The following is a 25544-nucleotide window of genomic DNA, read 5'->3' as shown; positions in this document are numbered from 1 at the left end:
CAATGCCTAGCAATCTGGAGGCTGAGATAGGAGGATCATATATTCAAGAGCAGCCTGAGCAACTGAGCAAGATCTTGTTTCAGAACTAAAAAAATAAGTATTTAAAGGGGTGGAGATGTAACATAAAGTGAAGGCACTGGGTTCAAGCCCCAATACTTCATACAAACACACACAAACAAATATTGTTTGGATTCAGTGCTTTCATTTCCTTGTCTAAATCCTTCCCTCCATCTTATTTTTCAGCCCATCACACCAACAAAATACTCTTGCTGGCCTGGGCATTTAACTCAGTGGCTCAAGTGCTTGCCTGGTAAGCACAAGGTCATGAGTTTGATCCCCGGTATCAAAACAAAAACAAAACAAAACAAAAAAACAAATTGCAAAATACTCTTGCTAAGGTTACCAGAAGCTCCATAATGACAAAATCAACAGGTATTTTTCAACCCTTATATTACTTAAATTTCTACCAGACCATTAGTTCACTTGAGACACTCCTTTGATTTTCCTATTTCTTGTTTTTCTAGTAGGTTCATTCATCTCTTCTCCTTAAATATGGAAACTATTCAAAGTTTAATTTAGCTGGCCTTGTTTAGACCTATGATTAAATTTTCACATATAAGCAAATTATCCCCCAAATTATATTTCCAACACTAATCTGCCTTCTGAGCACCAACAGTGTATTTCAAACTGCTTCCTAAGGTCATCAGTTAAAAGAAAAATTAATTTCTAGTCATCCTCTAATGTTCTCTTTCAGTGATGACTACCAACATCTATTCAACTACATAAGCCAAAAGCCTAGGAGCCACCTTTGATTCCATTCTCTTCACTTCTTGAATCCAATCCATCATCAACTCCTATCCATTTTACCTCCTTCGTGTCTCTAGAATCTAATTCTCTGCTTCACCACCCGGTCATTGTTGATCTCTGACCAGGATAACTGCGTACCTTCCTAAGTGATTCTTCCGCATCCACCAAGGATTCCCTCATCATATATTAAACCTGTGGGATCAAGCTACCTCCTCCACATCCCACTCCCCAGGAGTAGGAATACCCTAAGTGGTTCCCAACAGTTTTAAAGAAGAAAGATAAATTCCTCTGAGGTCTGACTTCTAAAACCTCCCCTTCCAATCTCTCTTTACCACCTATACTGGCTCTTTAAGTCATTTTCCTCCTCCCAACTGATATGGGCCCTCAGCACATGCTATTCTTTCTGTATGGAATGCTCTGCCTTCCCTCCTTATCTCATTAGAATTCTTTCATCAGGTGTTAACTTGGTTATCTTTCCCTCAGACAAGCCTTCCTGCTTATTTCAGGCACTCACAGCTTCAAGTAACTCCCGCTTAGCTGTTCCCGTCAGCAGTGAGATCACTGTTTAATATCTAGCCCCACAGATTCCAATGCCTTAAGATTAGGGACCATGTTTGGTTCGTAATTTATTCGTCAATCCTCCGCACAGGACATAGCAGTTGAACGACTGACGAGGTCTGGTTCATTGGTTTGAATCTCTAATTCTTCAACGAAACTGGAGGAAGCGGACATTTCCTGCACTGTCCCCCTCAGGAACATAAAATAGGCCCTTAAAAGACTGCACAATCAGAAGCAGAAACAAGTCGGCCTCCTCAGCTAAACCGGGCACTGAAGGAGATTGGGAGACAGGCCTTTCTGCCTCGGAACGCCGGCACAGGGTGGACACAAAAGGCGCCGGTAGAAGAGGACAGCCAGCAAGGGTCAGCCGCCCTGGGGCCTGAGTCCCGCCACCAGAGACTCAGAAGCGCTGTTCCGGCTCACAAAGGGACTCTCCCACCTGGGAACTCAGAGCCTGCCTTTCACCCCTTGCTATTAGGACTTTCCAAGCGAATGGCAGACTCTCGCACAACCGCGAGGTCGCCTCCTACAAGCAGCCGCCCACCCCCTCTCTCCCTCCTACTTACTAGGCGTCAGCTCCGAATCTCGAAGCCGCTGCATTGCTCAAAACGCAAAATCCAGTCAGCGTGTTCCCGCCCACAAGACACAGCGCGCCGAGGAGGGACGCCAGCTTCCTTCGCCAATCCTGGAGTCGCGTTCTCATGACATCAGAAAGAGAGAACCAATAACAAGAGACCGCAGGTAGGCGGGGCAGAGGGGAATCTTGGAAATCAATTGGATTTTCTAAGCCGGAAATTCGGGAGGAAGAACTAAGTCGCAGCCAATCGCCTGGTGCCTGGAGCTGTCCGCGCGGTCAGTGGCGGCACTGAGGAGAGTGTTTACCGCCATGATAGAACAGGCGAAGCGCAAGGCCCCGGAGTTGCCACTGGTTCCAGTTAAGCGGCAGCGTCATGAGTTGCAACTGGCAGCGGCGGGCTCAGGCCCCGGAACGGGGCAGCAGCAGGCTGCCCCAGGAGCTTTGTTGCAAGCGGTAAGTGAAGAAGCAGGCGGCCTCCGGCCCTCAATTCAGCTCCCTATTTCTGATCGTTGTTCCTGGTGATCCCGCACTGCGCGGGCGGAATGAGAATATACGTGAAGTTAAAGCCCACAAACGCGATAAAAGCTCCCGATATCCTGCATTGCTCCATTTGTCGTCTTCTCTGTTCGATGCCCGTTTTCAGCTTTTTGACTGCCCTCTGAGGTGACGTTGAAATTAGTCCAAAATCTAGGGCTCGAGACCAAGATCCCGACTTCCGCATCCTAAATCTTCCAGTGATGCGGCATAAAATAAGCATTCAAAAGTTTGAATGAATGAATCAGTAAAGGAAGGAAAATGTAAAATGAGCGCGCTTTGGGACTCAGCGCGCTTTGGGACTTTGGACTAGTTTCTTTTCCCTTCGAGTCTCAGTATTTGTATTATTAACAGCACCTGAACAATAACTTCATTGACTCTTGTACTGTACTGTTTTGTATATGAATCTTCATTGATCTTGGTAACAGCCTAAAATGTAGCAACTATTATTTTCTCATTTTGCCTATGGAGAAACAAACCCTTACCTAGTATGTAATAGATTTTGAATAAAAATCTGTAGTCCTAATTGCGTTTCTCGTAAAATAGAAATAGTGGTTACACGTTGTGCTGTGCTGTTAGGCTCGGATGAGGAAATACATATGTGCTCTCCCTCCGAGTTCTTCAAACTAGCCTGTCAGCGAATCCAACTGGCATCGTCCTTAGAATATATAGGTGAACCAAAGTTCGAGGCTGGCCTGGGCAACACAGTGAGATCCTTAAGAAAAATCTAGATAGTTAACCAAAATTTCTACCACCTACATCTGTTCGTCCTCCTGGTCTTAGTCATTATAACAGCGAGCCAAGCTAGTCTTAAAACTTAGTTTAGCTAACAGGCTAATGGGAAGTATAAAGAGAGAAAACATTGCTATTCCCAAATAAAAGATGTTTGTATTAATGCCAGTAATATATTGCCAAAGAGGCCTAATTTGGTTTCCTGTTTGTGCCCTATCAACAATTTGTTATTAGTCTAGCATCAGGACTCTTCTTAAACATCAATTTACATTTGCCTCTGCTACAAACTTTCCAGTAGCTTTCCTTTTAATTTGGAATAAAAATAAGAATTTTTGTAATCATTTCCTGTCCTTACGTTTCTGGTCTGCCAATCTTCTATTGCTAACAGTGCTCTAGTCACACTGATTTACATCCTCCTGGCTCACCACCTTTGCATTTGCTGCCCCGTCTCCTGGAATGCTCAGATGTCCACATGATTTACAAACTTGGCTCCTTCAAGTCTTTGTTCAGGTGTCACCTTTTATTGGCCAAGTCTGTCCTTACTACCCTATTTTAAATTATTAACACGTCTGGAACTTACATTTCCAATCTATTTTTCCCCATGGTAAATACTACCATCTATGTTTCTCATGTCTCTTTTCTGTTTCTTTTTCTCTCATTCCCCCTTTTTCCTCTCCTTTCCTGTATAGGGCAGATTGCATTATTTTGTTCAGTGTTGCTTTCCCTGGTACCTGGAACACTACTTGTTACATAATTTTTAAAAGTATATATTCTGGAGGCTATTAAGAGATTGAGGATTCTTGGGTGGTGTCCTTGTTTTTCCTATTTGGCAAATAACATCAGCCCAGGTTTAGGTGAATTCCCAAGCCTAGCCTTAGTGTCCAAGACTGTAATTAAAACTGTTTTGCTTAATAATCTGAATCCTGCAGAGTTGTTGGAAAGCCCAGTTCAATAATTCATTAAATGAACCAGAGACTGGGAAAAGTGTTGATACTGATAGAGTCCCTGTACTCGCAGAGCTTCATTTCTCTGGGAAAAAGAAGATACATAAAGAATTATATGAGGAAGGTAATTTCAGGTAGTGCTCAGTGCTCGAAGGAATACAGTAGAGTTAACAGAATACAGGTAGGGATGTGGCATGTTAACATGATCAAGAAAAGACTTTCTAAAGAGAAAATACTTTAAAGCCAAGTCTAAGATAAAAAGATTCTTATCAGGGGCAACTTAATGGATAAAGATCCTAAGGCAAGAATAGGTTAAACATGTTTGAACAATCAAAAATGGACTGTGGGACCAGAACCGAGCGGGAGAAAAGGAATCAGTATAGCAGGTTTATAGCAGGAATGTTAGAAGGGTATCAAATCGGATATGTGAGCAGAACTGCCTTTCTCTAAAACAGGTAAAATGCCTTCAATCATTATTTACCTATTCTTTTCCCTCCACTCCCCAGCCCCCAGGTTTACAGCCTTCTTTGTTTATATACAGTGACTGCTTCATACTTCTGTTTTGTGTAGGGACCTCCAAGGTGTTCCTCCCTTCAAGCCCCAATCATGCTGCTCTCAGGACACGAAGGCGAAGTGTACTGCTGCAAGTTTCATCCCAATGGCTCCACATTAGCATCTGCAGGATTTGACCGACTGATATGTAAGAGATAGTTGTGTTTTGTTATTTTGGTTTTGGCTTAGTACTGGAGAAGGAACACAGGAGTGCTGTACCACTGAGCTACATCCTCAGCCCTTTTGTTTTTTATTTTGAAATGGTTTCACTAAGTTCCCCAGACTGATGTTGAACTTGGCAATCCTCCTGCCTCAGTCTCTTGAATAGCTGGGATTGTAACTATGCTTCCTCCATGCCGAGCTAAACAGTTTTTAAATCCAGAGTGATTGCTCTCTGCTGATTACTGATTACATTTTTAAAATCTTGGATAGTGTAAAAGACAGCATAAACTACATGGCTAATATGCAGGGCATAACTATACTGAACAATCACTTGGATGTAAAACTTAGGGTCCAGCCAGATGTAGTGCACTTACGTGTTGTTCTAGCACTACAGATGCTGAGGCTAGAGGATCACCATTAGTTCAAGGCCATCCTCAACTCCATAATAAGTCTAAGACCAGTCAGAACTACATAGCAAGACCCTGTCCAGAAAAAAAATCTTGACATTCATGTCAATACAGAAGGAAAGTGAGTTGTTCTGGTTGAGGATGTATTCCTCATGGAAGAAAGTAAGTCTAGAGCCAATTTAACAAGATTTCACAAGTAAGTAAAAGTTATGAAAAAAAATATTTCTTTTTTTTTTTTTTTGTCTTTTTCATTTTTATCGGTACCGGGGATTGAACTCATGACCGCCTGCTTGCAAGGCAGGTGCTTATGCCACTGAGCTAAATCCCCAGCGCCGAAAAAAAATATTTCTGTTCCCAAAGGCACAAGAGCCTGCTCTTGATCTACACCTAGAATCCTAGCATATGAGAAGGAAGGAAGGGTTCCCAAAGTGGCAACTCACTTTAATGTCTATCTTTACATTATTATGATTTGCTACCAGATTTCACAGCTATAACTTGGTACTTATACTAGAAAAATAGGGCCAAGGTGTAGCTCAGTTGTAGAGTGCTTTCCTAGCAGGCACAAAGCCCTATGATTTCTTAACACTTTTTTTTCTGGTACCAGGGATTGAACTCACATGCCAAGCAGGCACACCACTGAGCTAAACTCCCAACCCTATTTTTTGTTTGTTAGTTTTAGCAATTTATTTTCAAAGGGCAAAAACAAGACAACTTAAATGTAAGTCTGACAGAGTTGTTCTGATGATAACAAAATGCACTCACTACCAATCATCAGTATTATTGGAGTACTCTGTGAGAAAGAGAGTCTGGTATTTTATTCATATATATTCTTCTTATCACTAGTGTAATCGACAATTTCTTGTGGACACATTAACTTTTCTGCTTCTATAATCAGGAATTTCAAACCCAAATTCATCCTCCGTGGGCATGATACTCTCCACTGGGTCCAAACTTTCTAAACCCAGGTATTTCATAAAATGGGAATTTACCAAAAGCTTTTTTGGGTCAATCTTTTCATAGAGTTCTGAGACATACAGTACCTGATCCTTAATTTCTTCTAATGTCAAAGGAGGTGCATCGCTACACTGACGGCAAAACTGTGGAATCCTCCCTGGAGCCTGTGCGAATACTGAGGCTGGCTGCGTCACCCCAGGCCTCATCTGGGTTCCTGAGGGACATAAAGCAGTACTGAGTGTCCGAGCCAGGGCCAGTGTGGGGAGCCGGGTGGCAGCACCAAGGCCCAGGGCATGCAGTGGACCTAGAAAGGACACAAGCCACTATGGCTATGCCAGGATCTAACACTGTTTTACACTTTTTTTTTCTTTTTACCGGTACCGGGGATTGAACTCACGACCGCCGGCTTGCAAGGCAGGTGCTTATGCCGCTGAGCTAAATCCCCAGTCCCCTAACACTGTTTTAAAAGAGAAAAAGTCCATTTGAGGGAGTCACAAGAAAAAGCAAATAAAAGAAAAAGCAGCTCAAGGTCCTGAGTTCGATTCTTTGTACCAAAAAATAAGAAAAAAGCTGTCTTTGATTTGATTTCTGTCTTCATTCACCTGACTATTAAATCAAATGAGGTCTTTGGCTCTTTACCTGTTACCTATTTGTTTTATTTACTTTTCTCATTGCTCAAATAAAATATCTGACATTAAGAGGTAAAGACGAAAGGTTTATTGTAACTCACTGTATGTAGAGGTTTCAGTTTATAGTTGACTGACTCCAAGGCATGACAGGGGCATCACTCAGGAGAAACAATTCATGGTGAGCAGAAGGCAGAAAGAAACAATAGCACACAGCCACAGCAGCCTTCTTTCTGTCTTTATAGTCTATCCAGGCTGCGTGCCTTTAGGGCAGGTAGCACTCACACTCAGAGCAGGCCTTCCCATTGTCTACATCCAGAACTATGGCAAATGAATCAATGGACTAATTTAGTAATCATGCACCCTTGATCCCAGCATCACACACTGTAGGTCCAGCCACCCCTGAAAAGCCCCATCTATGATCACATGAGCCTTTTGGAACCATCTAGACACAGAATAAATGATAATGATCTTCACTGCTTACTGTAATTTGGGTGCTTTTTTGTTTTGTTTTTGTCTTTTTGATACAGGGTCTCGCTATGGATTTCAGGCTGGCCTTGAGCACACTTTGTAGCCCAGGCTGGTCTCGAACTCACAATGATCCTCCTGCCTCAGCCTTCCGAGTGCTGGGATTATAGGCATGTACCACCATGCCCAGCCTAATTTGGGTGTACTTATTGTGTAATCTTTTTTTAATTTTATTTTATTTATTTATTTTTTATTTTTTGACGGTACCAGGGATCAAACTCACAACCTTGCACTTGCCAGGCAGGCGCTTGTGCCACTGAGCTAAATTCCCGGCCCCTTATCCTCTGATGTATAATTTCTAGTATCCAAGCATCTGGAAGGCTGAGGTATCCTTTGCAGGGCATATATGAGTTATTGATATACATTTAGTTTCATAAAGCTAGAAACAAAAAAAAGTGCATATATGTTTATGTATGGGTGTCTTTATGAGTTGTAATCAGTGAATGCTGCTAAAAACATTCTAGTGTGTCCTCTTCTGCCTTATTCACCATATCTGGCACTTTTGTAACTTCTGGCTCTTTCCGAAAGTCAAAATGATAGTTCAACATTTTGAATCAATTCAGGACATCAAGGCAGCCACAATAGTGCAACTAAAGACACTCATAGAAGAGAACTTTCAGAATAGCTTCAGAACATCCCAAGAACGATGCAATAAGTGTGTTCAATGCAAGGGGAGCGTTCTAAGAGAAATTAATGGCAGTGAATCTTTTACTGTAATAACATTTACTGTATTTTCCTGATAACCTTTGTATGGTCATTGCTGTGTGACCTTGAGGTTGTGACTTCCTAGGTTTTCTGTAAGCCTGTCATTTTGCAGCCTTTACAGACTCAGAAGACAAATAGGTCATGGTGGAGACAAGGGGAGGTGCCTGCTTCTTAAAATTATAGAAAATGTTTTAGATTTTCAAAATATATTTTTTAATCTAGTAAATTATAGAAATATTTCCTTTTTATCTTAGTATTAGGAAAATTGCTCTACTTGGTAGAACCAGTAATATTCAAGGAAATATAATTTCAGAACTGTTGTTCAAATAAATTCACAAATAACCTCTGCACAATCTAATGCACAGCTTGTAGTACTTAACAGAAATCCTGTCTTCCTAACAGTGCTATGGAATGTCTATGGTGACTGTGATAATTATGCCACACTGAAAGGACATAGTGGAGCAGTGATGGAGCTCCATTATAACACAGATGGCAGGTGAGTGTGCTCATAGTGGAATGAATCAATAGGGTTTTTTTGGTATGACCTTGTGTTTACAGGGCAGGCACTTACCGCCACTGAACTAAACCCTAGGCCCTTCCATTTTTTCTTAGCACCCTTTTACCTTTCCTTCTTGAGCTTCTCCTCTCAAGAAACTTGTCACAAACTGCTACATTTTGGAAAGTTGCTTTATTCTCATTCTAAATGTATGTACCTGTGATGGGAATGTAAGCAATTATTAAATACATTGTCACTGTTACCTAACATTAGTATTTCATGCAAATTCGGTTTTTTCTGTTAAGACATAAAGCAAAATGTAATTTTTAAATGCAGATGTTTTTTATTATGCAAGTAATAAAGTACTATTTTGAGAAACCAAAAGAAGCAGAGTAATGAGCCAGATATGGAGGCACATGTCTTAATAGTCTAAAAGACTGAGGCCACAGGATGGCACTTTGGAGCCCAGCCTAGCTAAGTTAGTGACTGAGCAAAACCTTGCCTCAAAATAAAAATGGTTAGGGATCTATCTCAGTGCTAAGGCCTTAGGATGGGTAGGTAGATTGATTGGTTTTTTGAGACATAGTTTTGCTGCATAGTTCAGGCTGGCTGTAAACTCATAGTGGTCTTCTGCCTCAGCCTCCCAAGTGCTGGAATTACAGACATCTATCACAATACCTTAGCTCTCAAGACTGTGTAGCGTTGACCTGTTAAGACTTTTCTTTATAATCCTGTCTGCTGTTTTGTTTCTCTAATCTTGTTTATCTAACATCTTTGTTATGTCATAGTCTATCACAATTTTAGAATATCTGTAGATAATACCAAAATTTGGTTATGTGGAATAAACTAATACAATTTTTAAATATCTTGTTGAACATTGATTAGGGGGGATATGCAGAGTTTCATTGCTCAGTCCAGGCCAGTCTTAAATACAAGCCTCAGCTTCTATATGCTGGCATAGTTATGTATTCCCATGCCTCGCTGGTTGTTTTACATTCCTAACATCTAAAATTTTGAGTGTCTCATCAACTGATAGATAGTGTTGTATGCTTTTAGGTAAAGCAAGCATTATACCCACCTCTGACTTTATACCCTCTCCCTAATATCCTTGCATAATTACATTAAGAAGCATCATAAAATTAAATAGAACTTATTCTCAGAGACAAAAACTTTGATTTGTAGAGCAAGGATTGAGTTACTCAACTTTTGGGTCCAGAATTAGGGCAGTCTCTAAATCTGTGGTAATAGGGACTGATTAAAAATTTCCAAGTCAGGGAATATCTTATGTAATGTGGTATCTATCACAAATGAGGAAAAGATTGAGAAAACTACTATATTAGGTATAGAGTGTGTCATGAGGACTCAAAAAAGAAAACTTTAAAAAACATCATAGGTTCTCCTTTAAAGTTTAGTCTAAGTCAGGCATGATGCTGCATGCCTATAATCCTAGTACTCACCATGCTAGGAGGCAGGAGGCTCACCATGAGTTTGAGGCTAGCCTGGGCTACATATGCAAGTTCAAGGTCAACCTGCACTGCATAGCAAGACCTTGTCTCAAAAAAAAAAAAAAAAAAAACCAAAAAAGGTGGGTCTAGACAAGTATTAAGATTTCTGTATGTAGGGCTGGGGATTTAGCTCAGCGGCATAAGTGCCTTGCCTTGCAAGTGTGTGGTCGTAAGTTCAATCCCCGGTACCAATAAAAAAGAAAAAGACAAAAAATAAAATAAAATAAATAAGATAAAAGGTTGCTGTATGTAGAGGTAAGGCATTCTAGCATCGTTTTCCATGCTCACGGAGCAGAACCAATAAGTGATCTGAAAGAATTTGACACATTTTGGCAAGTGGGAAATATGGACTGTTACTGTCTTCGCTTATTTCTTTGTTTTTTCGTCTTGCCTTCTAGTATGCTCTTCTCTGCATCCACAGATAAAACTGTGGCAGTATGGGATAGTGAAACAGGCGAGAGGGTTAAAAGGCTAAAAGGACATACTTCCTTTGTAAATTCCTGTTATCCAGCCAGAAGGGGGCCCCAGCTTGTCTGCACAGGCAGCGATGATGGTACAGTTAAGGTATGTATGTATTACCAGTCTGTGTTGCAGTTTGAGGTGACATAATGTGAACCTTCTCTCCCCTTTCCATCTGTGCTGTACCCTCCCTTGTACAACTTAATTTTGGCATTCATTTCCCAAAACAGACACTTGAAGTATTCTCATTTAAAATAATAGGCACTTTTAATCACCCTGTAGAATCATGTTAAAACTATAGAATAAATGACTGGAGTAAAATGGATCATGGGGATTTGCTTTGCTTTTTTTTTTTTTTTTTTTTTTAATATATTGAGACAAGGTCTCCCTAAGTTGCCCAGGCTGGGCTTGAATTTAATTTTTCTGTTTCAGCTTTCTAGGGTACTGGGATTATAGGCATGTGCCACCTCGCCTGATTTAGCTATTAATTTTGTGGTCTTGAGCAGTTCACATTCCTGAATCTGCTTTCTTTTGGGTTTGTTTCTTTGCTTTGTTTTTTGAGACAGATTTTGATATATAGTCCAGGCTGGTCTTAAATTAACTATGTGGACCAGGGCGGCCTCCGTTTTGTGATCCTCCTGCCTCAGCCTCTCAAGTGCTGGGATTACAAATTGTACCACCACATCTGGCCTCAGTTTCCCACTCTTTAAATAGGTGACATAAATGTTTTACAGGGACAATATTGTGAAATTGTTTAGTGACGTGACTTCAAATCTGCTTGTAAGAATGGACTAAAGAATCTTAAAACTATTCAGATTGTGGTTCAGTGGATATGGAATGGGACTCAGAATGTTTAAAGTGTCAAATTTGACTTGTTAGAAACCACTAATCACATCCAACTTCCTCATGTCATTAATAAACAAGGCCTAGAAATAACTTAAAGAAACAGAAGGGCACATTTCTTCATAGTATCAGCCATTACGCTGTTTTCTTTGCTACTGATGTTGGATTCTTAGACTATTTTTAATGACTGTGTAACTGGGACTTTAAAAGCATACACCTGAGAAACAAGACTAAATTTATGATTGATGGGGGTGGAGGTGGAGTGGCAGTGCTGGAGATTGAATCCAGAGCTAGGCAAATTTTCTACCACTCAGCTGTACCCCTAGCCCTGTTCGCTTTGCTTTATTGTGTGCCTAAATAATTATATGTGTTTAAATACTTTATTCCAGGCAGTTTCACTCCAAAAATTAAAGATTAAGTATTAATCTCCAAGAGAGCACATCTGTAAACAAAGTACATTCTGCTTTAGAGAAGGTAGGGGTGTTGAGACAAGATGTCACCGTGTAGTACAGGCTTCCCATAACATCCTCTGTAGCCCAGGCTAGCCTTGAACTCCTGGTAACCCTCCTGTCTTGGTTTCCCAAGTGCTAGAATTACAGGCATAAACCACCATGTCTGACTGAGTACATCTGACTGAACTAGACTTGTTAATTATACCCCACTGCACCCCTGGTACTGGGAATTAACTTCAGCACATTTGCATTGTGGTGCATCCCTGGGCTTCTCACACCCCACCCACCCATACCACTACCCACCTCCATCATCTTTAGATACTAGGGATCAAAACCAGAGTCTCTCTACCACTGAGCTACATCTAGTCTTGTTTGTTTATTTTTTGTTGTTGTTTTATTTTTTGCTTTTATATTTATTTTGTCTTTTTGAGACTGGGTCTTAGCTATACATTTCAGGCTGATCTCGAGCTCACTTTGTAGCCCTGGCTGGTCTCAAACTTGCAATGTTCCTCCTGCCTCCTGAGTGCTGGGATTACAGACACGCATCCCCATACCTGGCTCCATAGTCGTTTTTAATTTTTGTTTCCATGTGGTCTTACTGAGTTTCCTGGGTGGGATTCAAACTTTTTAGTCCTCCTGCCTTAGCTTCCCTTAGTGCTGGGATAATAGGTGTATGCCATCATGTTTATCTTTCGCTTTTTTAATTGTTAAAAATAAAAGTAGTGATATTAACATTGAATATCTACTGTGCTGTTTTTATGCTGAATGATATTTTATATTTGTGCATGATCACTTGGGACCCACTTGATACTTACCTGGGAGGGGAATCTCTGGTTTAGGACTGATTTCTAAGACCAAGGCCCTAATATAAGGGTACTGTATTTGGGGAGTCTTCACAGATGTTTGCTGATTGGATTTCAAAGGCAGTAACTAAGACACTGGGGCATGGAGCTGGCTCATGCTTGTAATCCCAGCACTCGGGAAGCTCAGGCCCGAGGATGTTGTGAGTTCAAAACCAGTCTGGGCTACAAAGTGAGCTCAAGGCCACCCTGAACTGCATAGTAAGATCATGTCTCAAAAAAACAAACAACGAAGGAAGGATGGAAGAATGAACAAATGAACAAGGCATGGTAGTGCATTCCTCTAAACCCACCATTCTGGGACACTGAAGCCAAAGGATTGCAAATTCAAGCCCTGGGCAATTTAGCAATTTAGTGAGACCCCAACTTTTTTTTTTTTTTTTTTTTTTTTTTTTTTTTGAGGTACCCAGAATTGAACTCGACCTTGCACTTGCCAGGCAGGTGCTTACACCACTGAGCTAAATCCCCAGCCCTAACCCCAACATTTTAAAAAAAATTGTAAAGGTAGCTAGAGCCAGCCATGGTAGTACACCTATAATTCCAGCAGTTGGGGGCTGAGGCAAGAGGATCACCATGAGTTCAAGGCCAGCCTGAATTCCATAGCAAGACGCTATCTCAAAGGGATGGAGTGGAGTTAAGAATTGTAGCTCAGTTCACAGGCTTTTGGTTCAATATCTGCTACCAAAATGATGATGGATGAATGAATGAATGAATGAATGAATGCAATAAGAGGTGGTAGGCTAGCACTCTAACACTGACCTACATCATCAGCCTATTCAAAGGCAATAAGAGAAGTGTTCTAAGCAGTTTTGTTAGTGAACATTATTGAGCGTCCATTCTAATAAACTCTAGGAACTTATTCTTACTTTTCTCCTTTCCTTTTCCTGTTCACTTTTTTTCTCTCTTGTCCTCAGATTTGTTTTCTTTTTTATGACTAGGAAGAGTTTGTGTCCTATTTTCCTTCTCTTCTCCTTTAATAATTGTTTTAATGTTATTCAGGGATATATTTTTTTCATATTACACAATATGTCATGTCACCTAAAGATAACTGCTGTTTAACTGGTTTTGAATTTCAAAATATTATATTTACAGCATTATGTAGCAACTTTTTGTAACTCTTTCTCTAGTTGGAATCCTTTGTTATTTTCTCATATTAGGTTGGTAAGTGTAGGATTTGAATAATTTCATTTTCTTTGGGTAGAGAGGGAGTCATTGCTTTTCACTTGTCAGAGTTCTTCACATAAAGCAAAGGCTTCCAGCAGTACTTGTATTTTCAGTCTAAAGGTGATGGTCTGGATATGATCTGTACCAATTTTCAAACTTTTTTTTCCCCCCTGCTAGGAATCAAACCCAGTGTCTATCTTATACTAAGAATGCAATCTATACTAAGCTATACCTCCAACCCACTCTTTAAAGGTGCTTAGTTTTCTAATAAAAAATGTTAAGTTGGGGCTGGGAGTGTACTTCATTGATTCAATCCTCATTATGAGGAAAAAATAAAAGTGTGTGTGTGTGTTTGAATAGGAAACTCATTGCATAGGCCAGAAAAAGAAATTTGCTCCGGTTGGAGGTAGGAATGAGCCAGAGTGGCTTGGAGTGGTGTGTGGGGAAGAGTAGATTCCACACAACACAGGGTGAAAACAGCCCAATTTGGGAAATTTATGAGGGAGAGGGGCCAAGCAGCATTGACACTTGGTATCCTAGTTGGGGTAAAAGGGTCGTCTACACAGTGGGAGCAGGTGTCAAAAGTCTTGAGACTGAGGGGCTGGGGATTTAGCTCAGCAGCAAAAGCCTTTGGCTGGCAAGTGGGAAGTCATGAGTTCAATCCCAGGTCCATCGTCCACCCCCCCCCCCAAAATGTCTATGAGACTGAACAGAATGGGGGTGGCATCCCTGGAAAGGGGAACCAAAATGAAGCGATGAACATGACACATGACCCAAGTTGGGTAAGGAGGGGACCTCATGTAGGATCAGCCCAGAACGGGAATCAGTTCAAGCACCAAAAGGAAGACACACATGCAGATAAAGGGTTGAAGAGAATATAGGAAAATAGTTATATTTTGAAGGAGTTTGATCAGGTTAAGAGTAACAAGAGGCAAATGTCTGTCAAGTGATAAAAAAAAAAGGCATAAAACTAAAATGAATCTTGTATTGGATTTGCATCTTGTATTGGATTCACAGTGAACTCGATAGTATATAAACAGGTATAGGGAAAAGTAGATGTAAATATGTGTGCATAGGCATGTGTATGCCTGTGAATACATATATTGCCTAACTCTCCACTGAGAAGACTGGAACAGCAGCATTCCAATGAAGATGAATATACCTATTGGCCGGGTCTTGGTCTTTAAATACCATTTTCCAGTGAATGGAACCAAGGCTCTATTTTAGGACTGGGGCAGGGAAAGTACTGTATGGTAAGCCTAGAGTGGTGGTGAGCCTATGACACAAGTGCTGCAGCAGGCAGGTGGTTATGAGAAGCTGTAGGCGTTTTGGTTTTTTTGTTTTGTTTTGTTTTGTTTTTTTTTCTGATACCAAGGATTGAACTCATGACTTCACACTTACCAAGCATAAGCTTTTCTCAGAGGACAAAGGCTCATAGCAAGATACGAAAATGTTTAGGTGCGATGAGACATTGAGTCAGCACTTACTCCCTAATGATTTTAGGAAAACACGATCTTTTTACATCCAATCTTCCTGTAAGTTTGTGGACTATTTTTGTTTGTTTGTTTTTGAGGCAAAGTCTTGGTACATAGTTTAGGCTGGCCTTGAACTCACTATGGAACACAGACTGTCCTCGAACTTGTGGCAGTCCTCTAGCCTCAGCCTTCTGAGTGCTTGGATTACAGACTTGTCCCACCATGCCGGAAATTTTTAGTTTTAGTTAGTATTTATGGTACTGGGGATTGAATCTGTAGCTTGAAACTGCTAGGCAACAAATTTAAGGCCAACTTGAACTGTGTAGCGAGGCCCTGTCTCAAAACAATCCCTCTATCCCCCAAAAAGGTGATATCTAGGGGGGAAAATTATAAATTATTTTAACCAAACTCTTAAGTGGCTACCACACTGTAGTATAAAGACACAAGTAGAAAACAGTTATTGAGTCAAGAATTGTAGTGAGGCTTGTAAGATACATGGGAGCCAAATTATTAAAGCCCTGGATTCCAAGCAGAGCAGTTTGGGCTTGGTTTTCTAGTCACAGTTAGGCATGTGAAGCACTCTCTTTGGACCATTTATCTGAGTTACAGCCTGAGGCTTTTTTGGTGTATGTTTCTTTGAATCAGCTAGGAACTGCCTTTCATGCTGAAGTATGACAATGGCAAAGAAAGGCATCTTGCCTTAGATCTTGTTACTCAAACTCTGCTTACTGACCAAAGGATTGAATTTAAACTCTCTAAACCTTTTCTAAGATTCCCATGATTGAATCCTTTTTCATGGCAGTCCTTGAGAACTTGAAACATAATTACCCTGTAGTCTTTCCTTGCTGAATGAAAAACATTTCATTATTCATCTTCTCAAACCTCAGTCATTTATTAAAAGATGCCTGAGCCCTCTTTATTTTTTATTTATTTTTGTCTTTTGGAGACAGGGTCTCACTATGCTGTTTGGACTGGCCTTGAGCTCACTTTATAGGTCAGGCTGGTCTCAAGTTCACAGTGATTCTCCTGCGTGCTGGGATTACAGGTGTGAGCCACCACGCCTGGCTCTGAGCCCTCTTTATAGTACCCAAAATGTGCTGATATACTTTTAGCTTTACTAAAATGTAGCACTGTAAGGTTTGTTAATTTTGTTTTGCCTTAATTAAGTACAACTAAATTGTTTACCTACAGTTGAGTATAGAGTTAAAAGGGTTGTACTTAATTGTCTTTTTCGTCTTCTATCATTTATGCAGCAGGAAGCCTTTAAAAGTGGTGCCTGGAGCCAGGGATTCAACTCAGTGGCACAAGCGCTTGCCTGGCAAGTGCAAGGTTGTGAGTTTGATCCCTGGAACAAAAAAATAAAAGTGGTGGATGTATGTGGTCTGGGGATGTAGCTCAGTGGTAGAGCACTTGCTTAGCTTAAACAGGACCCTGCAATACCCAACACCACAAAAAAGTGCATGCATGTGTTTGTGTTACATATACATATATTAGTAACTAAAAATTAGCACATCCACCTTAATACTTTCAGTTTGATACAATGATGATGTAATTGAAACTAATAGTATTAAATTGTGATCTTTATTTTGCAGCTGGTTTGCTGATCTTCAAGAATGTTCCTTGTTTTTTGTCTTTATGGCTTGACTTTTTCTGGACCTTTCATAGAAATAAAATCACCAGATGTGGTGGTGAGCATCTGTAATCCCATCATGTGGGAAACTGAGGCAGGAGGATGTCTGTGAGTTGAAGGCCATCCTGGGCTACGTAGCAAGACCCTGTCTCAAAAAAATCAAAATAAAAGTAAAACTAAAACATACCATGGGTAGCCTTTTGTGACTGGCTTTTACTTTTTTATGGCTAAATCCTGTTCCACAGATGCATACTACACATCATTTGATGGATCTTTGGATCATTTCTACTCTTTTCTTAGGATATTCTCAAACTTCTGAGCTCAGATGATCCTCCTACCTCATCCTCCCAAGTGCTGGGATTACAGGCATGTGACAGAGCACCCGGATGTTTATTTATTTAAAAATTATGAATACTGCTGCTGTGAATATTAAGGAACAGACTCTGGGTTGAACACCTGTTTTCATGTATTGGAATGTTATTCCAAACTCTTAGAAATGTTTATTCAGTTCTTTACCTATTTAGTAATTAGGCTGTTCGTATTTTTAGTATGGGTTGAAAAGAGTTTGTTATCCTGGATAACAAACCCTTATCAGATACGTGTTTTTGCAAATATTTTTACCAGTTCTGTTGCTAAAAATTTTGTTTTCTAAGCATTACCCTTTGATGTACAAAAATTTTTCATTTTCACAAAGTTCAGATTATCCATTTTTTCTTTTTGTCACCTGTGCTTTTGATGTTATATCTAAAAACCCACTGCCAGATCCAAGGTCATGAAGACCAGCTTGGTTTCTTTTACGAATTACTTTTTAAGAATTTAAAAATTCTTTGCTCCTGATTGATGTGTTCCAAAATTTGTTTTAGGGTTTTTTTGTTTTGTTTTGTTTTGTTTTTATCAGTACCAGGGATCGAACTCAGGACTGCCTGCTTGCAAGGCAGGTGCTTATGCCACTGAGCTAAATCCGCAGCCCCTGGGTTTTTTTTTTTTTTTTCTTTTTCTCCTCGAAATAAAATGGATTGGGAGAAAACAAAATATATCTGGCTCCCTCCAAAAAATAAATAAGTAAATTTTAAAAAATTTTTATGTGTTTGCAGCACATAACAATTGCATTCACTATGGGAGTTAGTTCATGGGCATAACACATTGTAATTCTTTTTATTTCCATTCTTTTCCCTCCCTGTTCCCTCCATTTCTTGGTCCCTTTCACCTTTGTGAAGCTCTAACTTCTCAAATAATTAAACAGAGTAACTACTTAACTGAGCAATTCTACTCTTAAGTCTGTATTCAAAAAAACATGTAATTCACATAGAAAGTTAACACATGTTTTTCCTGGTGTGGTGGTAGCACATGCCTATAATCCCAGCACTCAGGAGGCTGAAGCAGAAAGATTATCCCAAGATCAAGGCCAGCCTGGAGTACCTAGTGGGTTCAAGACTAGCCTGAACTCTATAGTGACTCCCTGTCTCAAACAAAAAGAAAGTTGCACATGTTTTTAGCACCATTGTTCTTTATACCCAAAAGCTGGAAACAACCCAAACATTGATCAGTGGTTGATAAACAAATAGTAATACGGTATTTCATCGCTTCTCTCCCCTATGCTGAGTTTTTATAGTTTTGTCTCTTACATTTAAGTTTTGGGCCCATGTTGATTTTCTATCATGTAAAGTAGAAAAAAAAATTTTTAATTGATACCGGTGTTGAACCCAGGGCCTTGCACATGCTAGGCATGTGCTACGTCCCCAACCTAGTTTCATTCTTACTGGGGACAGAAGGTGCTGGAGATAGAACTGCAGCCTTTGCACTGCACTATATCTCTACTCCGTTTGAAATTTTTTATTTTGAGAACAGAGGTCTCCCTCAGTTGCCCAAGCTGGGCTTACACCTGTAAATTAAGCTTCAGCCTCCCTTAGTGCTGAGTACTATTACCACCATACCTGGCTCTTAGCTTCATTCCTTTGTTTTGGTTATCCAGTTATCCCAGCATTCATTTGTTAAAAAGACCTCATAATTTTTGTTGAAAATTAGACATTTACCAAGAGTTTTTGTTTTCTGTTTTTTTAATTTCTTTTCCCTGATTTTTTTTTTTTTTTTGAACAGTTTAACTGTATTGCAAAGACTGAACTTGAACTCCTGATTACCTCCTGAGTAACTGGGACTACAAAGGTGCACCCAGTTTTATTTGATGACTTGTTGAGCTAATTTTGTAAACTCTTCTCTTCATTATCCTGTTTTGCTACTGAAATCTTGTTCTAGTTTTGTAGTCAGCTGTGGCAGTCTTTGTGGTTGTCTCTGTATTAGACCGTGTTGCCTTCAAATGTTGTTCAGGCAGATTGTAGTTCCTTCGTTTGGAGTTTGTGCAGACCCTGAAAGTCAACCAGAGGTGAGAGTTTAGGGCCTTCTCTGGTCCTTTTGAGCCCGCAAGTGGCTTTCTAGTTTCTCTGGGCTATGTGAGAACTCTTCAGAGCACGTATTTCCCAAATTGTCTTTCACAGTGTTCTCCCAAGCTTTTTGGTTACCCTTTTTCCTCTATTAGACCTTGCCCCAAGCATCAGAGGTGAACGCATTTGCCTTTAATTCTGATAAAGTTGATTCTGAATTTTTTGTGTTTGTCAGTTAGCTCACTGCCTTTGTGGAGAAACAGGCTTTTTGACATTTCCTGCTGTCATTTTCACTGATTTTCCCACTTTTTAAAATGTATGTTATAGCTGTTAGTGAACTAGGATCTACAGTTTGAAAAACAGTGGTCTAGCATTTTTTGTTTAGCCTAAGAATATATGAATTAAGCAAATAAACTACTTCCAAGGGGATTTTGTTGATTATCTATGTTTATTCAGACATTATTGGTTTTTATTATGTGAGTTTGGGTTTTTGTTTTGTTTCAAAGGTAGTATCTAAGTTGCCAGGCTGGCTTCTGTCTTAACTTCCCAAGTGGTGGGATCATAGATGCATACCATCATGCCTGGCCTTTTTTTTTAAAGCAGAGTCTCAGTCAGGCATATACCTGTAGTAATTCCAGCACTTTGGAGGCTAAGGCAGGAAGATTGCATTGAGATCAATATAGAGGCCAGCCTGAACTACATACTGATAAGTATGTGTCTCCAGAAAGGGGAAAAAAAAGACAGGGTCCTCAAAGTCCTGGACTCAAGCAGTCTTCCTGCCTCTACACCTGAGTAGCTGGCACTATACATATGTGTTGTTTTTTCATACTTTAACAAAGGAATTCAAGGAAAGTACATAGCATAAACCTGTAGTTCTACCTACTCACGAGACTAAGACAGGAGAAACCCAGAAGTATGAACACTAGACCATTTCTATATGAATGTATTCTGAATATATCACTATTAGAAATACACACAGTCCTTGAATTCAGGAGTACACTATGTGATTGTTTCCTAATAGACTACCTATGCCTTTTCTTCAGCTTTGGGATATCCGAAAGAAAGCGGCCATCCAGACATTTCAAAACACATACCAGGTGTTAGCTGTGACCTTTAATGACACAAGTGATCAGATTATCTCTGGTGGAATAGACAACGATATCAAGGTATGTCTGCTGTATATGCTATAGTTACCTTTCATCTGTACAAACTCACTGAAGAAATATTTGCAAACTTCTAAAATTGTAGTGGCTTGGCACTTAATACTGTCTGAAAGTAATAACTTGAAATTTTTCTTCTCTGTCTAAATTGAAAATTACATGGTAGCTCGTACAAATGCCATCAAGCACTAGGCAGTTAATATGAACTGTGAAGTTCGTTGGTAAGGGTCACTATTAAAAACAGTGTGTTTAATTCCCTGCTTAAAGACACTTAAAATCTTTTTTTTAAAAACTGTCTTGGTCTGATGAGATAGTGGTAAGTCCTTTTGAGATTCTCTACATCTCTCAAAGTATGTCTTCTTGATACCAAAGAAAGAAGTTGTATAAACTTTTCTAAGAATAAGAGTTAATAATGATAATGAAAAAAAAAACCAGTAGACCTTGAGACAGTACATTTTAAGTATATTTTAAGTTTTCCAGTTGGTGTTTTTTGTTGTTGTGGTGGTGGTTGTTTTTTGCGAGTTTTACTTTGTAATCCAGGCTGGCCTCGGACTCACAATAGTCCTCCTACTTCAGCTCCCTAGTCCTGGGATTACAGGTATGTGCTACCATGCTACCAAAGGGACGACTGGGTAGTCCCTTTAAGTGAAAAAATTTCAGCCCTTCTCTCCTGTGTACTACATACTGTCAGTTTTCTCAGATCTTTTTTACCTCCTCTCTTCTGCTTTTCACTTTCTGCTCATCAGCATGTCATGCTTAGGTCTTTTTTAGGGAAATCAAAGGGATCATCCTACCTCCACCTTCCCCTTACTGTTTTCCTTTGGGTCTTCCCCTTCATAGCCATACTTCTTTAAAAAGATAACAGTGGTAATGGTAATCCTGTTATCATCTAATGCTTACATAGCACCTAACATTATATTGTCATCCTAACAGCCTTAATTCATTTAAGCTTCACAATAATCTTTTTTTTTTTTGTCTTTTTTCTTTTTTATCGGTACCGGGGATCGAACTCAGGACTGCCTGCTTGCAAGGCAGGCGCTTATGCCGCTGAGCTAAACCTCCAGCCCCCACTTCACAATAATCTTATCAATGCTGTTATTACAGAAAAAGAAACAGAGCTAGATGTGGTGATACATGTCTATAAGCCCAGCGTTTTGGGAGACTGAGGCAAGAAAATCACCGTTAACTGTCTGGCCTCTGCTTCCATTGTTCCATACGTGTTATTTTCTTTCATGGTCATCATTGATCTTCTCTTGCTAAATCCAGTGGTTCCTTTTAGTGTTTTTTTTTTTCTTTTAGCATAACTATTGTATACCATAGATGTTACTGAGCTACATCTTCAGTCCATCATCATCGTTTTTTTATTACTGGAATATCCAGTAATTTAAGCTTGGCATGGTGACATATACCTGTAATCCACTGCTCTGAAAGGCTGAGGCAAGTGGATCACAAGTTAGAGACCATCTTAGGCAACTAGCAATGACTTTTGTTTTGTTTCAAAGATAGTATCTAAGTTGCCAGGCTGGCCTCTGTCTTAACTTCCCAAGTGGTGGGGAAGTGACTTAGCAAGACTTTGTCTCAAAATTTAAGGGATAAAGGTAGCTCAGTATGAGACTCAGCAGGAAGATGGTGGAACAGTAAGCAGCAGAGTAAACAGCCTCTCTGAGAAAAACAGTCCAGATGCTGGAATATAGCATCATGGGGAACACAAGAAAGAAGGAAATGGGTCCCCTCAACCCAGGAAGAACCTAAAGGGAGAATTGAAGCCCACAGAGAAAATAAAAACAAAAAAAAGAAAAACTTACACAAAAGAAGACAGTAGCTAGTGCCACTTTCACCTGGAGCCAGAACCACCATAGGAGAAAAGCTGCTGAAACAGTCACAGTGAAGGTGGTGACTGGCAAGCCCCAAGGCCTCTGCGGTGAGATGCAGTGGTGAAGGGGAGCAGTGGACTGGAGAACTGCACTGGCTGGTGGTGAGTATGGGGGACTCAGTCCTCCCACAGGAGTGGGCGATTGGCCAGGGGCCATTTTGGAGTTAAGACAGGATAAGCCTAGAGCCAGAACTGCAGCTGGTTTCTTTCAGCCACTTCTAGCTTGGAGCAGACTGGTGGAAATTACTTGGACTGAGCCTGCCCCAATACGCATTCCAACAGCCATCTGTTTCTCTAAGCTATCCCCAACCAGCTCTGCCCCCTCTGTGAGTACTTTATGTGGTGAGGACTCCCTGCTGTAACTAGCCCAAGAGGGAGGCAGCAGCTTGCCCTGCCCCTGCTTGCACTCCAGCAGCCACTAGTAGCCCTACACCAGCACACCCAGTTGTTACCATCAAATATCCCTAGCCAGGGGGCTGGGGATTTAGCTCAGCGGCATTAGCGCCTGCCTTGCAATCAGGGAGTCCTGAGTTCGATCCCCAGTACCAATAAAAAGGATAAAGACCAAAATATATATATATATATATCCCTAGCCAGCACAGGCTAAAAAAAGCAGAGTCTCACTTCAGAGAAATTGTAGCCAACACAGGAAGTGCCAGGGACCCCACTGCCCACTTGTCCAGAAGAAACCAGGAACATGACGAGAAGAAGAAGCAAAAAGCAGTCTCTGGCCTCCAACCCAAGCAGTTCTAGTCCAGGAAATGTAAACACGGAAGAGATTGGGAGTCACACATCTGAAGTTTCTGAAGCAACAGCGACTGAAATTAAGAAACAACTTCAAGAGGCTATAAAAGAACTTAGAACAGAAATATTATGTCAGGTAAAAGAAGAAATTAGAAACTGTTAGTTATTGCCAAGCACCTCTAAGAAGACACGGATGGAAGAATAGAGCATAGAAAAGTGAGGGAAACCTTCAGTGAAGAATATAAAAAAGATTTAGAATACATGAAAAAGATTCAAAGAAATTACCAGGAAATTAAAAACTTCATTGAAAGCTGGCAAAACTGCTTGAAAGAAACTAAAAGAAAGACTATCAAGGGGCTGGGGATTTAGCTCAGCGGCATAAGTACCTGCCTTGCAAGCAAGCAGGCAGTCGAGAGTTCAATCCCCGGTAACAGTAAAAAGGAAAAAGACAAAAAAAAAAAAAAAAGAAAGAAAGACTATCAAACCCTGAAGACAGGTTTGCAGCTTGTGATCGTGAAAGGAAAGATATCTTAAAAATAACAAGGAACTAGGAAGTAACAATACAAAGCCTAGAAGATGACAAGACAATTATAATTTAAGAATAAAAATTGTGAGTGAAGACAGGGATAAACACAAATGAAATACAAAGACTATTTACAGAAATACTTAAAGAGAAGCAACCACCACCCTCCCTGGTGAGCAGCTGTGAGTGTTGCAGACTATGTTGGCCCAGGATGGGAGCCACTGACATTTACTGGGACCCACACCGTGCTGGGACCTGATATGCTGGGAAACCAAGCAACCACTCCCCTCCCTGGTGAGTGACTGAACCTGCTGGTGCACTGGCTGAGAATCATCACACACCTATCAGCAAGTGGAAGCCAGTGATCTGGACATTCCTTGAGAGGTTGATCATAAGCAATGTGGCAAATAGGGGGGATTTCCTTCTACCATCTCTTTGAAGGCAAATACTTTTATTACTGTTTTGCTTTGTTCTAATTAATGGTGTTATTTTAGCCTGTTTTGCTGAACTTCGGCATACATGAAAGTATGGACGAGCTGGGGATTTAACTCAGCAGCGTAAGCGCCTGCCTTGGAAGCAGGCAGTCATGAGTTCGATTCCTGGTACCAATAAAAAGGAAAAAGACCAAAAAAAAAAAAGTATGGACAGCTATTTTGATGAGTACGAGAAACTGTACAAGAGCCATTAATGACTTCCTATGGTCTGGTTTTGAAGACCTAAAATGCCTTTCTTATTCTGTGTGGATCAGTTTTATACTATGTTGTTTTGAATGAATTCTCTGTATGTGAAGACCTGGACAACTATTTGAAGAAAACAAGAGACAATATGATAGATAGTGAAGATCTCTGGTCATCTAGCTTTGAAATTTATTTCTCTTAATTTGCTTTTTTATGTCCTATTTTGTTCTGTTTTGCTGTGTTTAATTTTACTCCCTTTAAAATAAAAAAAGAAAGAAAGAATTAAAACTTCCCAAGCATAGGAAAAGGAAATGATATTTAGATAAGTGAGGCATATAGAACTCTAGACAGCTATAACCAAAATAAGTCTACACTCAGACATATACTAATCAAGATCTCAGAAATTCATCACAAGAACAGAATATTAAGAGCTGTCAGAGAAAAGAAACAGATCAACTATAAAGGAAAACCCATCAAGAATCACAACAGACTTCTCAACCCAAACCATCAAATCGAGAGGAGCTTGGAGTAAAGTATTCCAGGTCCTGAAGGAAAATAACCTCCAACCCAGATTGATGTACCTTGCAAAACTTTCTTTCAAAATTGATGGAGAAATAAGATACTTCCATGACAAAGAACAACTGAAGGAATGCATGACCACCAAGCCAGCCCTACAAAAAAATACTGAAGGACATGCTAGAGAGAGAGGAAAAAAGACCATGGTTTCAGGGATAGCAGCAGAGGGGCCTCACTGAACAGGGCAGACAATGGAATGAAGGGGAAAAGTAGGCAACCAACAGCAGAAAAATAGCATGACAGAGAAGGTTGGCCATAATCAATAATATAGATGGCCTTGATACACTAATAAAAAGGAGCACAGGCAGAGTAGATCAGGAGATAGGGCCCATCGGTATGCTTTATATAAGAAATACATTTCATCCGAAATGGGGGTTATAGACTGAAAGCCGAAGATGAAAAAACAATGCTCTATGTGACAGGGAACCAGAAAAAAGTGGGAGTAGCTTGCCCGTCAGCTGCAGATTGGTTATAAAGCCGACACTTTTATACAGTAGAAAACTACTCAGCTATAAGAAAGTTATCTTTGAGGCTCTTACAGATAAATGGATACAACTTAAGGTCATGCTCAGGAGTAAAAAGGTTCAGTCACTTAGGTGAATAGCGGGTTGCCTCCCTAATATAAAAACTAAAGGAGTTAGTG

At 40.2% G+C, this 25544-nt stretch overlaps 2 protein-coding genes across 2 annotated transcripts in view; one reads left to right on the top strand and one right to left on the bottom strand.

The window, feature by feature from the left end:
* Positions 1 to 2059, bottom strand: part of Zcchc17 (zinc finger CCHC-type containing 17) — a 47365-nt gene extending 45306 nt beyond the window's left edge. Inside the window, exon 1 of the mRNA XM_003471238.5 lies at positions 1932 to 2059. The gene's annotated coding sequence lies outside the window, so the exon portion shown is untranslated. The remainder of the gene's footprint in view (positions 1 to 1931) is intronic.
* Positions 2060 to 2204: 145 nt separating this feature from the next.
* Snrnp40 (small nuclear ribonucleoprotein U5 subunit 40) overlaps positions 2205 to 25544 on the top strand; it is a 37725-nt gene continuing 14385 nt past the window's right edge. The window contains exons 1-5 of the mRNA XM_003471240.5: positions 2205 to 2395; positions 4723 to 4852; positions 8489 to 8582; positions 10486 to 10651; positions 20392 to 20514. Of these exons, the coding sequence (XP_003471288.1) occupies positions 2252 to 2395; positions 4723 to 4852; positions 8489 to 8582; positions 10486 to 10651; positions 20392 to 20514 (657 nt within the window). The 5' untranslated portion in view covers positions 2205 to 2251. The remainder of the gene's footprint in view (positions 2396 to 4722; positions 4853 to 8488; positions 8583 to 10485; positions 10652 to 20391; positions 20515 to 25544) is intronic.

Source organism: Cavia porcellus, unplaced genomic scaffold (genome assembly GCF_034190915.1).
Source record: "Cavia porcellus strain 051 isolate PalLab524CR breed Dunkin Hartley unplaced genomic scaffold, mCavPor4.1 scaffold_25, whole genome shotgun sequence".
In the NCBI taxonomy this organism is placed as follows: Eukaryota; Metazoa; Chordata; class Mammalia; order Rodentia; family Caviidae; genus Cavia; species Cavia porcellus.
Note: the sequence above shows the minus strand (reverse complement) of the source record. Positions and strands in the feature narration are given on the sequence as shown.